Source organism: Ursus arctos, unplaced genomic scaffold, assembly GCF_023065955.2.
Source record: "Ursus arctos isolate Adak ecotype North America unplaced genomic scaffold, UrsArc2.0 scaffold_12, whole genome shotgun sequence".
Taxonomy (NCBI): Eukaryota; Metazoa; Chordata; class Mammalia; order Carnivora; family Ursidae; genus Ursus; species Ursus arctos.
In genome coordinates, this window is record NW_026622786.1 from 23,389,036 (window position 1) to 23,404,652 (window position 15,617).

At 37.8% G+C, this 15,617-nt stretch overlaps 1 protein-coding gene across 1 annotated transcript in view; it reads right to left on the reverse strand.

Moving 5' to 3' along the window:
- MFSD14A (major facilitator superfamily domain containing 14A) overlaps window positions 1-15,617 on the reverse strand; it is a 39,549-nt gene that overhangs the window by 21,299 nt on the left and 2,633 nt on the right. Inside the window, exon 2 of the mRNA XM_026497533.4 lies at window positions 5,266-5,361. Within this exon, the coding sequence (XP_026353318.1) occupies window positions 5,266-5,361 (96 nt within the window). The remainder of the gene's footprint in view (window positions 1-5,265; window positions 5,362-15,617) is intronic.

Genomic DNA, 15,617 nt, shown 5'->3' on the forward strand with positions numbered 1-15,617 from the left:
AATTAAGATAAGCAAACATTCCTGCTTGATTTTTTAACAAAATGTTAACACAGAGACAAATATAACAATACAAATGTAAAGATTTTTGATCTGTGAGGATCCTTTCAGCACTGGACTTTTAGAGCTGAATAGGAAAAGATGTAACATTTTCTAAGAAATTTTATAGGTCTTAAAATTTATGGAACTCTAAAAACTTTTAGAGGAAACAGTCCTTAAAATAGTAAATGCCTCAGGACTATCTCTGTAGCCATTTACATGTAAGAGATGCTGGAGAATTTGAGGGTCTGGCTCCATAACACAGACTGCATCTAAGCAGCCGCGACCATCAAACACTGGCCTGGTTTTTCCAGAACCATAGCTCAAAAAAGTTAAGCCACTTCTCAGCATTACAGATCCTCAAACCTATTGTTATTAATTCCCTTTATCTAATGTGTTAGTCAATCAATTATCACTGACTGAATACCCACTATGAACCAAACACATAGCTTCTCAAAGTGTTAGACTTCAGTCCTTAAGAAACATTTGGCAGTCTAAAATCCTTTGTAGTTAATGTAAAGCCCCTTGTTGGTGGAGACTGCACCATCCTCCCCTGGGCAGGCTCTCCACATTCAAATACAGCTTTTGTTCTTTCACTGTGTTCCAGGAGAACACAGGGTTCTGTAAGTTCTATGAGTTTAAAACTCAAAGACAACTGAAATCACATGAAATTTAAAAAAAAGAATTCTTTAACTTCACATTGGTTTTGAAAACTAAGGCTAGGGGTGCCTGGGTGGCTCAGTAGGGTGGGCGTGCCTTCAGTTCAGGTCATGATCCTGGGGTCCTGGGATGAAGCCCCTGTGTCTGGCTCCCTGCTCAGTGGGGAGTCTGCTTCTCCCTCTGCCCCTCCCCTGCCGTGCTGTGTCTCTCTCTCTCTCTCTCCCCCTAAATAAATAAATAAATAAATAAATAAATAAATAAAATCTTTTTAAAAAAAGAAAAGAAAAAAGAAAACTAAGGCTAATAAATCCCTAACATCATAATCCCACATATTATAATTAATACATCTTAACATTGGTTATCTGTTAAATGAATTAATTCAAAGAAAATCTTTGAAATTTATGATGCTGGTATGCCTGGGTGGCTCAGTCAGTTAAGTGTCTGCCTTCAACAGGGGGTCATGATCCCGGGGTCCTGGGATAGAGTCCCACATCACATGGGGCTCCTTGCTCAGCAGGGAGCCTGCTTCTCCCTCTGCCTGCCACTCCTCCTGTTTATGCGCTCTCTCTCTGACAAATAAATAAAAATCTTAAAAAAAAAAAAAGAAATTTAAAATGTAAAACTTTACAATTTTTGAGAGCTATGTATGGAGAGATACTGACTTAAAATACAAATAAACTAAATTATAACTTCATCCTCATTCTTCCTTTTTAAATAAATGTTAAGAGCTATGACTCTCTAGTTTATAATCCCTTTCAAAGCACATAAAACAGAAATAAAATGTTTAAAGTTAACTGACTTTTAGGAGAGGGGTGAAGTGCTATGCTCCCATGTGCCTTCTTGTACCTTGAAATCCCCCTGCCCCGCGCCCCCAACACCAACACAGGGGTGGGGGAGTACAGGAGTTCAAAACGAAGAAGACTGCCAGAGTCAACAACAAAAATTTGAAAGCAAAATGCCTCGAAGTGAGCAAAACTGTTTTAAACCCACACTGAATTAATATATTGGTTTTTAACTAGTGATACACACTAGATACATGAGAATCACTTCTAAAAAGTACACATCTGAGCCTCACCCTTGAAGATTCTGACTTCAGCAGGACAGCTTATAAGGCCCAGATATTTTGAAAAAAACTCCCCAAGAATCACTAATATTCACTTCTAGTAAGAAAAAAAGATTACTGATGAATAGCACATTTTAACTGCTGAAAATGTTCATCTCTGGTTGGCTAATATGTCCTAACAGGGAAGGTAAAGTTTACCCTGAAGCCAAGATCTCTTACCAACCTGCTGATGCTTGACGGGAGGGGTAGGTGGGATTGCAGGGACTTCTGTGTCCTTACACATTTCTATATTGCCTTATGTTTTACAACAAGCACACACCGCATCTCTAATCATTAAGAAAGCGATACATGTTACATAGAGAGAAGAATTATATATACATGTGCTCCCCACACAATCTTCCTTAGTGATATTTCAAAGATTCTTGCTATTCTTATGCCTGTAGGCCAAAGCACCTGGAAGAACCTGGAATATAACAAATGTCAGCATTTGGATGCAATCTAACCACTACAGCTCAATCTTTGTTTTGCCTAGGTCTGTCCCACCCCATCCCCCACAGAGAAGTCCCCACCACATAAGAGAAAAATGGAGAACACAAAAACTGCCAATATTTAAAAACATGTATACATCACAGATAAGAAAAGAACTAGAAAAATAAAATTCTGAGCTTACTATTCATTAATATGTAAATTTTATTCTGAGGATGCTTGCCTTTAAAAATATTAATGAAGTAAAATTGGGAACAGATAAAGAATAAGAACTATGATAATATTACAAACTCTCCCTAGTAACCACAACTCATTTCACCATTTAAAAATTCAGAAATAAGGGCAAATATGGGAATTAAGAATAACTGTTTTAACAACCACGGGGAAGAAAGTCTCGCTATACATCAGATAACTGGCAATGTTATAGATATTATTACAAAAAATACAATCGTGCTGGTGAAAAAAAAAAACATTAAGTCCTCCCAAATTAGCAACTTTCATTTTCCTGATCAGAACTCAATTCAGGGGGCGCCTGGGTGGTACAGTGGTTAAGCTTCTGCCTTCGGCTCAGGGCGTGATCCCGGCGTTGTGGGATCGAGCCCCACATCAGGCTCCTCCGCTATGAGCCTGCTTCTTCCTCTCCCACTCCCCTTGCTTGTGTTCCCTCTCTCGCTGGCTGTCTCTATCTCTGTCGAATAAATAAATAAAATCTTAAAAAAAAAAAAAAAAAGAACTCAATTCAGCATTTTAAAAAGTAAAAAAGGAAAAGACAAATCAAAAGCACCACCCATTTTTTAACTAACAAAAAATTAAAAATATACTAAGCACAAAGTTAGCTACAATAAATGAACTAAAAAACAAGCCTTTATGTCTAAATAACTGGCTTCTTTCCTGTTCTTAAAGAAGACAGTCTTCTTTTGTCCAATTAGGAAAAAAATAATCAAAGTTAGACAAAAACCTGACAAAGCTAAAGAATATAAAACAGAAGCAAATGAAAAGAATTGCTATACACACTTTAAGTCCTGCTAACAAATTATGGAAACATCACAAAAAGCTTGCAATTTACCCAAAACATTTTAATCTCTCTACTTAGCTACCGTTTGGACTGCCAATAACCTTAACTACCTGAATCACGGGTCCAAACCACTTACTCCCAGCATTCCCCTAGGCCCAGCACTGGAACAAAGCAAGCCTAGTTTCAAATAGCAACTCCAATTTACTATCATAGTAGTTGCAAGTAGTTGCTTAGTTTTTCTAAACCTTAATTTTCTCATCTGTAGCACCAGGCTAAAACCCACCCCTAAGGGGACTTCACTGATTAAAAGTGATAATGCACTTCAAGTGCTTAGGACTGTGCCTGGACCCACCGTAATATAAATATAAATGAACTGTTTACTGACACAAAGCTTTAAGTACTTTAAACCACAGGACTGATGACCCACCAGGCAGATTTATATGTTAAACTGGCAGCAGACTATAAAAAAGCACACTGGAACATCAGAGAAGCGAATATAAAAGTGTGAGACCACACAGTTATCACAGCACCTCAGGAGCCCATGACATCAGGTTATTACAATATAATGAAGTTACAAATGTCATAATGAACTTGCATCACCTGATGAAGTTCCAAATCAGAGTATAACATGGATTATGAAAGCAGGAAATGTGTAAATTAATTCTTGAAGGACTCCCATCAGAAATTATTAATTAAAAAAAGATCAGATATTTTAAAAGTCCACATTTCAATTATTTTGAAAACTATTAATGTACAATTGATGACCTATTACAAGTAAATCCTTTTTCTTTTTTTTAAAGATTTTATTTATTTATTTGACAGAGAGAGAGAGCACAAGCAGGGGGAGCGGGAGAGGGAAAGCAGGCTCCCCACTGAGCAGGGAGCCTGATGCGGGACTCAATGCCAGGACCCCAAAGGCAGATGCTTAACCGACTGAGCCACCCAGGTGCCCCCCCCCCCCGTAAGTCCTTAAAAAGTAAAGGATCTCAATGAAAATATACTCAAATCAGCATTCTTACAATTACATGTCAGGGAACTATTCTAACTTGCAATGCATGGTTTATTTATAGAAGAAACTGTGTTTATTTGAGATTTTCTTTTCTTCTGAATTGTGTTTTAACAGTACTCATGAATATGTCCTATATATTCAAAACAACTATTAAACACCCATATTTTATGTAGATCCAGTAATGATTACGTAGCCATATAATATGGATATAGATGGAATGTAAATTTTCTTAGAACATAAATCTACACACATGATCATCCAATTTATTTATAAACAAACTTTTTGTAAAAACCTTTTTTATATAATAATGAGCAATCTCAAAAAATATAAGGAAGCATATCACTCTAAAATTCTACTAGACTTGGTAAGCTGTACATTTATCCAAATTACACCTTTCAAGGTGTTACAGACTTCTGCAGTAACTGCTCCTTCCTTTATTCCATTCCCCTGATCTGTAGCAAAAGAAGAAAACTAGCTATCACCTGAATTGTTTGGACTGGCAGAGATATCTTTTCTAAGGTTCCAAACCTGGGGATATTTGCAAAATCAGTTAAGGGCTATGAGAAGAACAATCTTCTTAGATGGTTACCTCTAGAGCCTTACCCTAACCTAAGAGAAACTCGCATTTGGAAAATGCAGCCGCATCAGTGAATCTCAAAATAATAACGCTGAGTGATTCGTGTCATAGATAACATCTTTCCTAAGCCTGTCAGTTTAAGAATCCCATCGACCCTACCCAGAGTGGGAACTGAGCCCCTGCTTACCATGGGCAGTATTCACCAGAAGAACCACACCCAGCCAAACCCTCCCCAAAAAGTAAGGGGGAAGTAAAGGCTGGAAAAGACAACTAGCCCAGTAAAATGCAGTACTGAAGAGTTGACAATACTGGTGTAAGAATTAACCACGGGAAGGGAAAAGGGACACCTTCCCCCCCTCCCCCGAAACTGAACAAAAAGAGACTTAAGTCCATAATAAATAAGTTAAAAGATTACTTACCACCAAGGTGGGTGCTGTCAATAATCCCCAAGCAAAAAACTCCAAAAAGATGACGATAACCGCATGGTAGACACTAGGAGAACCTATTCCTTGAGGCTAATAAAAACAGATTTTTAAAAAGTTAACAGTGCATTCCAGAAATACTAACAATAATGGCAATAGTAAGTTATTTATTTACTGAGATCATGTATGTACTGGCACTATGTGAAACATCTGCACACTTGCTGTCCCTGTCCTCAAGGTAAATACATCACATAAGCACAGTGTGCAAAGGGAACACACAGAGTCCGGGGTAGGGATGGGAACAACAGACTTCCGGGAGAAAGATTAAAAGGATGAAAAGGAGTCAGATAGTCAACCGTGGGGAGTGGGAAGGCGAGTAAGACAGGTCAAGGCCACAGCCTATACAACGGCTGTAAGGCTTGAGGGCAGGAGGCACGACAGGACTCCTGTAGCTCAGTACAACCAGAACATGGGCTGCACACCGGGAGTTCGAGAATGAGCCCGAGGTGCGCAGGGACTGACTTCCATGCTCAGGAGTCTACAGTTCATTCTGAAGGCAATGGGGAGCCACTAAAGGATGTTAAGACTCTCATGATCAGATAAAATTTTTAAGAAAGAACATTCTGGCAAAGGCGTAGCAGATGGATGAAAAGGGGGCAAAACTGAGGAAAGTTAACAGGAGGCTACAGCACTAACCCCAAATCATAAATGAAGCATGTAGCAAGAATCGTAACAGATATTAACATGGCTAAAAAGCAGGACAGTCCCCGGAGTAATACCTTAGAGATCTGTGATTTGATATACAGAAGAAAAATACAAAATGAAGTTTATACTGCTGCTAGTAATGTCTTAAGAATTACTTCAGTTGTTGAATTTCATATTCTAAGGGCAATATTAAATTGACGGAAAAGCAAATGACCTATAACATCAACTCAGTCTCCACTCAGAGGTTTCTAAAATAAAAACACAAGTTTAATCAATACATATTACAATGTCATGCATAAGTTGTAAAGTATATTCAATAATCTTATGTGGAAACAAGGATTCGGATTTCTCTATATACTAAAAATGATGCCACATCATTTTTAATATTGTCATAATGCATCATAATTATTTTAAAAACACAGGTAACTCTTCCAAACCTTCAGAATTTAGGTATCTGAAAACCCCTTTGGTAAAACTTGCAGTTTAGGAATTTGAGACAACAGAGGTGGGGCACACAAGAGGTGAAGGACCCTGGCTGGGAATAAATCATTCAACATTTACAGAGCACCTACTATGTACCAGAGGTGTGGGATTACAAAAACCATTAAAACACACTCCCTGACCTCAAAGAATTCACAGTCCGGAGAGGAAAAAACCTCATTATACATCATCTGCTTATGTGCAAATGCAATAAAAGAGGTACACAGAAGTAAGGAAGCAAGGAAAGAGTATTAGAAGAGAAGGAGGTAGTGTGGACAATCTCACCAGAGAAAACCATAATGAAACAGGCGCTAGGACAGTTGAAGGCTGATGGAGAATAAAGTAATAATCATGGAGGAAAGAAAGGAAGGCAGAAGAGATAAGACTCTCAACTTTGTTAAGGGGTTTCTCATCATTACTCTAGAGACACAACGAACCACTGAAGGGTTTCAAGCAAGAGAACGGTGCGATCGGACCCGCATTTTTCATTACACCATGATGATTTCCTGAAGTTGGAAACAGAGGAGCAAACTGCATGTAAAAGGCTATTTCAATCAGTTCCAACAAGAGATGATGAGGGCATGAAAGAAGGGGAGTGGCAAGGACACTGCAGGAGAGGGAATGCACGTAAGTGCAGAGGATGTGAAAGCGGCAGCACGTGATCAATCTGGGATGGAGAGCGAAGAATAACTTCGAGTTTTTAGCTTAGCTGTCTACTAGTGGAAGCTGGGAGTGTCGCAGCTCTTTCTTCCCCAAGAGGCTCAGATTTACTTCAGGTCCTATCTAAGACACTGCCCCTTGTACTTGAAACATTTCTCTTGTCTTCTGAGGACTGACTAAAACAATTAGTCAGCATGATGATGTCTGAAACCACCCGAGTGGGTGAGATTATAGGGAGACGAGCAAAAGCGAAAAGAGAAGTGGGCTAAGACCAGACTCTAAGAAACACCAACATTTAGCGGGCAGAGGAAAACGAACCATGAAGAAATTAAAGAAGGAACCAATCAGAGAAATATCAGGACACTTAAGAGAACCCAGTGTTACAGATGACAAGGGATCAGCTTTCGGAAGGAAGATGTGATGTCCAGTACCAAACAGAGCAAGTACAGTTAATTTAAGATAAGGTCAAAACACAGCCCTAGGATTTAGTAAGGTCCAAACTGGTTTTGTTTACCACTGCATATACTCAGCACTCAGTGAAATGCCTAGAACGTCTCAGCCTTTAACATGCTAATTTACATTAAGAATTTCCAAGAAGATACAGTATGCACTGTATTCCAAACTTGATGGAATCCTTCTTTCATATAACAGTATCTCATGGCCTTTTGAGTTCCTTGTAAAACTATTTGGGAAATGCTGATAAAAAGATGATATTTACATAACGATGTGTATAAAAATACACACAGCAAAAAAAACGGGAAGGAAATGATGTTAAAAGTGGCTGTTTCAGGGAAGGCACTCAATCAGGTGAGGAGAATGTCAGCACAGGCTTCGAACAGGGAGGTAGGCAGTATTATCTGAGACCTGGAAGTTCAGTGGGAAAGATGCTGGGATTGTCAGATGTGTATATGTGTCTGGGGGATAGGATGTCAGTGGAGGGTAATGACGGCCAAGAGTATCTGAGGTAAAGGGAACAGCATATGCGAAGGCCAGAAGACAGGAAACATGACAGCCTCTTTCAGTAGCTGATGTCTAAGGAGGAGGGCGGTAAAAGAGGCTGTGAGGTGAGGAGAGGGGAAACTGAAAACGTGACTTGAAAAAGGCCTCTTTAAGTCACACGCAAACCTTTAACTTGCAGGCAGCAGGGTAACTAAAACATTTCAAGCCAGAGAGTTAACAACACAGTACAGGATTGTCTTTTTAGAACAATAACATTCACTGCAGTGTGGCAAAGACTTTGAAAGGGAGGGAGGAAGACCAGAAGGCAGGCTATTGAAGAAACAACAGGGGACAGGTAATAGCAACTGGAGTAAGACAGTGGTAGTAGGGATGGAGAGAGTGAATGGATACAAAAAACACTTAAGAGGTTGAGACAAAAGGACCCCATGGCTGACTAGAGTAGCAAAGGACAATAAGGGAAGATCAAAGATGAAAAGATAAGATTTCTGTGGTTTAGTCAGCCAGACTGTGAGGAAAGGGGAAAGAATAAAAGATTAATTCATTATTTCAAGATTTTATGAGAGAGAGCACAAGCAGGGGGAGTGGGAGAGGGAGAAGCAGGCTCCCCAATGAGCAGGGAGCCCAATGTAGGGCTCGATCCCAGGACCCCGGGATGCCCTAGGCCAAAGGCAGACACTTGACTGACTGAGCCACCCAGGTGCCCCAACATTAATTCATTTCAGGCACACTAGTTTGAAAAAAAACATGTACAACTGAATTTGAAGACAACAAACTGAGGAAGATATGGAAGAAATAAAGCTTAATATCTAGGTAAAGCATTCATAAAAACCAATACAAAAGCACTAAGACACCATAAAAATATGACCAATAAAAATAATTTTAAAATCAGCTAATAACAGCAGGGCCTGGGTGGCTCAGCTGGTTAAGCATCTGCCTTCGACTCAGGTCATGATCCTGGAACGGAGCCCTGTTTCAGGCTCTCTGCTCAGTGGGGAGCCTGCTTCTCCCACTGCCTGCCGCTTCCCCTGCTGGTGCTCACTATTGCTCTCTCTAAAAAAAAGTAAATAAATAAGTAAAAAACAAATCTTAAAAAAAAAAGCTAATAACATTCTATCCTATGGAAATAACTGAATATTCAGAAAAAGCCCTACCATTAAGATGTTCATGGCAGCATCGTTTACAGTAGGAAATATGGCAATCTAAATATTCAACCTTTAAATCACACAGAATATGCAGCCAAAAATTGTTTACGGATCATCTTTAATGATATGTGAAAATACTTACAGCAATGTTAAGTTTAAAAAAATAAAAGCAGGATTAAAATTGTATGTGTGGAGTAATTTCAACTATGAAAAACAAAGCAAAAACTCCCTCAATCTTAATTAGGTAGCAATTTTAAGGGACATAAAATTATTACGTTGTTCTCAATTTTCTAAATCTTTTTCTAATAAGTATGCTTATATTTTAAATACAAGGAAAATGTTTTGCTTCTTAAAGAAAAACTGTAAAAACTAGACTGGAAAAAGGTAGGTAGTTAGATATACTGTCCCTTCTGAGCTATTCTCTCATTATTTCCCAGAACTGGGAGGAAAAGGGGTGCATGTGTGTGTGCGCGCCCATGTACTTTTTTCCTTAGGATTTATGAGCGAGTGACAGAGTGCTTGCGTGCACACACGCACGCGCACACCACACACACACACACACACACACACACATACACACACACACACAAAGTGGGGGAAGGGGCAGAGAGAGAATCCCCAAGGCGACTCCCCACTGAGCGGGGCGCCCCAAGGGAAACCTGACTTGGGGCTCCATCCCACAATCCATGAGATCACAACCAGAGCCCGAAACCAAGAGCTGGAGGCTCAACTGACTGAACCATCCAGGCGCCCCTATATACATATTTTTAAAGCAAGGGATGGGGAAGAGATAGGGATATTTGCTCATCCTGAAGTACTGGTAATTTTGAGAGGTGTATTATATCTATATTCATCTCTTCTGTTTTGAATAAATTCAAAAGTAATACAAGATCTTGGGGGCACCTGGGTGGCTCAGTCAGTTAAGTGACTGACTCTTAATGTCAGCTCAGGTCTTGAGTTCAAGCCCTGCACTGGGCTCCACGCTGGGAGTGGAGACTCCTTAGGAAAAAGAAAAAAAAAAGAGGTAATACAAGATCTTAATAAAATCGACAAATTTTAAAAATATTTTACTGATTTAAAATTACAAATACTTCTAGGTAGGACTTTTGACACAAAGGCTAGTGATTTTAATGAAATATCTATCCCCAAGCAAAATCCCAGACAAGTAGGTAAAGAATACCAGGGTCATGGCCTGGGCCGAAAGACCAAGGGAAGGTTCACAGACAAGAAGGTGCAGATATATGACCAGCGAGTAGTTTACAGCATCAAGAAGAGAGAATTCAGATCATAATGAGATTATACCAACAGATGGTATCTGAGGACGCTCAAGAGAATTCAAAGAGGTACAAAGTGGAAAATTTGGAAGAAGATAAATCTGAACGTAAACTATCACATACCCAACCCCAACCGCCAAGATACGCCACCTACAACCATAATAATTTCTACACCAAAAGTCCTCCATTCAGGTGAGTAACCTCTCTCTCACAGAGATGTGGTTTCATGGCAGTCACCTGTAACTTCAACCTCGGAAGTCAGGGACAATCTCCTTTAACCCCCCCTCTACCCTCCAATCTAATTCCCATTTTCCAAATCATATTTTCCAACAGAATATGGTTTCATCATCCAGGTTTTTGGCCAAGCCTTTTAAAATCTACTTACTTATTCCTCTAGCCTATAACACAAGGTAACTTGCACAAATTTGTATTTTGCTATGTAAAGTACTTGTTTCATTTTATTTAGCCTAAATTTACCTTTTTTAAGCTCATGCTCTCTGAGATGGGCCCAATGCTCTCTAAGTCTTTGATCTGGAGCCTCTGGTACATGCATAGCACAAAGATGCTTAATGAATGTTTGCAGAACATAAATGAATTACTCTTTAGGTCCCTTCTATCACTATAGGTATTCAGTATAATTACTGTATTTAAACACTGTTAAAAGGGCAGTATTATTTATTAATTAAACTTGCAATGTCTCCTATTAATATCCTTCTCTATGATTTAACATCCCACTGTTGGCTACTGTTTCATCTAGCACACAGATGTAGGGTACACATACATTAGATTAAAATCATAACAATAGAGTATTACTGAAAATTTACGATGGTTTACATTCAAAATCGTATTTACTCTTCCTAACAACCTTTCCAATTGGACATTGTTATCTCCATTTTACAGTCTAATGCAACAAATAATATACGAAATGGAATCTATCCAGGCAACTCCAGAGCCCAAGTCTGGAGTTATGCTGGTTGCAGTGGTTAGGTTACACTGAATACGCTGCCACAGACTGTTACTCTTTTAAGTGTAGGGATCCAGTTTTTTCCATTTTAGTATTCAGTGTGTAGCCAAATGCGTGGTATAGAAAGGGTATTTCGTGACCATGGACTGATTGATAGCACTAATCATGCAGTCACTAAGCTGCTAGGGAAATTAAATTAGTCACCTTACCTCCCTCAGCAGTAAGAGATGAACATAGGTCTCTTATCTAAATCCTTGTCTAGCTCCCAAATTTTGAGTCTACAATTGCCTAATCGATATGGGTTTATGAATCCAGCAGTTATCATGCAGAATGTTGACTTTAATAACTTATGCTCTATCCTTACTGGTGGGAATCAGGGGCTGGCTTATGTAGATTGTTGCCCAGGAGACAGAAGTAATTCTACCTATAACCAGGCATTATAATCCCATTTATGAAATAGAATTTATCATGTGAGTAAACAAGGAGAATAAACTAAACTGAGGCTCATTCTTCAAAGCAACTGGCCTAGATTAAAAATTGTCAATTATCATAAAAAAAAACAAAAAAAGTTATTCTAGACTGAAGAGGCGTGGCAACTAAATGTAATGATTAAATTCTATATCCAAAAAAAAAAAAGCAACTATAAGGGAGGTTATTGGGATAATTAGAGAAATGTGACAATAGCCAATATATTATCTAATAGTATTGTGTTAATGTTAAATTTCCTGAATGTGGTGATAATATTGTGGTTATGTGGGAGAATATCCTTTATCTTAGGTGATACATTCTCAATAAACGTTTTAGGGGTAGAGTGGCTTGATGTCTACAACCAACTCTCAAACGGTTCAGAAAAAAATATGAGTATATATAGAGAAAGGAAAAACAAATGTGGCAAAACGTTAATTTGTGACTGTGAATCTATGGGATGGGCAAATGAATACTCATTATACTATTTTTGCAACTTTTCTGTAGTTTTGAAGATTCTCAAAATAAAAGTTGGGAAAAATAAAAACCACGGTTAAGAACTAAAATAAGGTATAAAGCGGAATAATTTTGAACTTAGAATTTAATACTGACAAGTTATTAATCAAAAATGAGGGTAAAATATAGCTTCAGAAAGAAACACTGAATTTTCTCTGAACAATACATAACTAAGCTAAAACAAGATAATGTAAAAGTCTTACACACAAAAAAAGACAAAGATGTTTAGTTACAGGCATCTAAGAATTGTAGCTTTTCATAGAAGAACATTAAAAAAATAGCGTAACTACAAAGCTGCTCTCATGGGATCCTGACACATTACGGCCTAACTAAAGGAAATGTAAAACTTTGCTGCCAGTATCTGGTATCATGTTTCCTTTCTCACAAAGTCAAGTGGTGCTTTTCTTATTTTCTCTGACTTTAATCAAGCAAGGCAAGATATATTACCTTTGTACAGCAAAAAGAAAATAAAACCAATCCTCAATTTCCTGGAAGTATGAATCACCATAAACATGTTGTAACACTATTATACTAATTAAGCCATTTTGGCTTAATTTGCAGTGAGACTTTAGATTCTACTTATATGGTATGGATCAATTTTAAAGACAGATATTTAATATCTGTATTATCACAGAAGTCAAGAGATATTGGTTAGATTAGTCCTAAATAGAAATTAAACACAACTTCTTAAACACATTCAACAAAAATATGATGAGATCAAGTTCCTCTTAAAAAACAAAACAAAACAAAACTAGAGCTTAAGACTGTATTACCTTGTGGTTAAGTTGTTTTTTTTTTTTTTTTTAAGATGTATTTTTAAGTACTCTACACCCAACGTGGGACTCAAACTTACAACCCCAAGATCAAGAACTGCACGTTCCACTGAAAGAGCCGGCCAGGATCCCCACTCTGTGGTATATTTTGAAAAGATTAAGCAACATGACTATCTATTACATCCCCCTCCATTCTTAGGAGGAAAAGATGTAACCATTAAATCAAGTTAAGCCATCATTACATTAAGTGCTTACCCCCATGAACATCTTTAATGGGTTACATGGTTCAAATGGCTACAAACTGAACCAACAATGTAAAATAAAATCAAAAATAAAAAACCATCATCAATACAAACATCAAACTGTCATCAACATCTCGGATGGAGTCTAAACTTGGTGCGATCTCTCATTAGTCAATGTATACAGCTAAATGAAATATGACCTACCACCTCTTATTTTAAAAAAAGGCTCCCTAAGAAGGGGAAGTATTTCATGTGGTAGAATTCATAATTGTTTTCACACATTACTGATCAAGTAGACCCATTATTTAGAATAAGCTACTACATCTGGCCCTCAAAGAGGCAAAACCATTTCAGGGATCTTGATACACCCTGGCTGCAACTGTCAAATGTTACTTTGACACTTCTAAGTCAAAATAATGCTAAAAGACAACTTGAGCTTTTAAATAATAGAAAAGCTTAAATCATAAATACCTGTCAGAATGCTACCTGGAAAAAGCTGTTCTTTATTGCTTAAACTTCAAACTTTGGTAGCTATAAATGAGTTACAGTTCAACTATCAGCGAATTTCTGCAGCTGCTGTATGATTACTGGGAAGCAGTTCTTCAAACTGTATTAGGATGAACTGGATATATAAGCTAAAAAAATTGCTTACTAATTTATCCCCAAACATACTAACTAAAGCAAATGCTGGACCATAGCACGGAGGTAAGGAGGTAAGTCATTCACGGTACTGTCTCACACAAGTTTACCAAAGATAGTATATACGTCCTGATGTTTCTAGGCATGGGCTAGTGACTTCAAAGAACACTGGCTTTTTTGAAGGCACCGTGGCCCTCCTTATGGCTTATATGCTAACAACTAGAGGCTGACTATCTATTCAGCAGCTCTCTGGGGTCTAAGAGTTATCCTATAACTGCCTCAGCCATCTTTGTAGGTGAAGGATGCAAAAGATCAGGGCTTGGGTCCAGACTTTTGAGATGGTTGCTGACTCCTATTTACGTACTTCAACTCAGAGATACAAGGAATAAAGATCTGATGCTCTGCTTCTCCGGGTATATTTCATTTTGCAAATACCAATTTTACTTTTTTCAGGTACTTAACAAAGCAATTCACACATGCTGTGCTTTCTATCAAATCTTTAAGGTCATTTTACCAATTTATTTGTGAAAAAATTGGACATTTTTCACTTTGTCAGCGATGAAGTCCCACAACTGTATTAACAAAACGAAACAATAAAAATCATGTAAAAGATAAGCAAACTTCAAAAAACTCATTTAGAAGTTCTATTTTTGACAAAACAAATAAATACCTCACCTATGTAACACTTTGGCTCTCAGCCTCTAACAGGAATGTTCACAGACAATCTGGTAATAAATACATGGTAAGAATTTAACTACAAAACTAGAAGTATTCTAAAATGTTAGAATACACTTTTAATTCAACCGTCTTAAATGGTCTGCACTGAACGAGATACATCAAAATGCCATACTCATTAAAATTTGTAACCAAAAACAGTATTTCCACATATCAATGCTTCAGAAAGCAAATTCACCAATGTTACAATTACTTTCATCGGTAAAATGGTATACACTAAATGAGTAAATATGTACCTACTGAATTTAATCTGTGGAACTCTTCTCTAGTTATGGGTTTTTTTCCAAATAGAACAACTATTCTTAAACTTTTGGGAGGTATGGACTCTTTTGGGAATATCTCTCGAAAAATGGACAAAGAAAATTTTGCAAACAACTTCAGGGCATACAGATCCAAGTTAAAAACTCCTGATACAGAATCACACACCTTCATGTAATTTCCCTTACCTGTGTACTATCAAATGGGCAACTTATTAGCCTCACCTTGGTTTCACAGCATATTCAATTACAATTTCAAGAAAAGAAAAAAACATTTAGTAACTTAAGATTAACCTAGCTCATTTAGAAGGGTTCACTTCTCCGATTGTCAAAAACGGTAACAAATCTGTTCCAAGTTTTTGACAAGTCATTAACAACTCTATTAGTTTTGGTCATAAATATGAAAATTGGCTACTAAGGCTTACAAAGATGTCATTAGCAGAAAGATGAAGCAAAATCATTTTATTAACATTGCTGAACACTAGAAGAAAACAGAAGGGACTAGGTCAGCATCACTGGCCAAGGACCCAAAATACT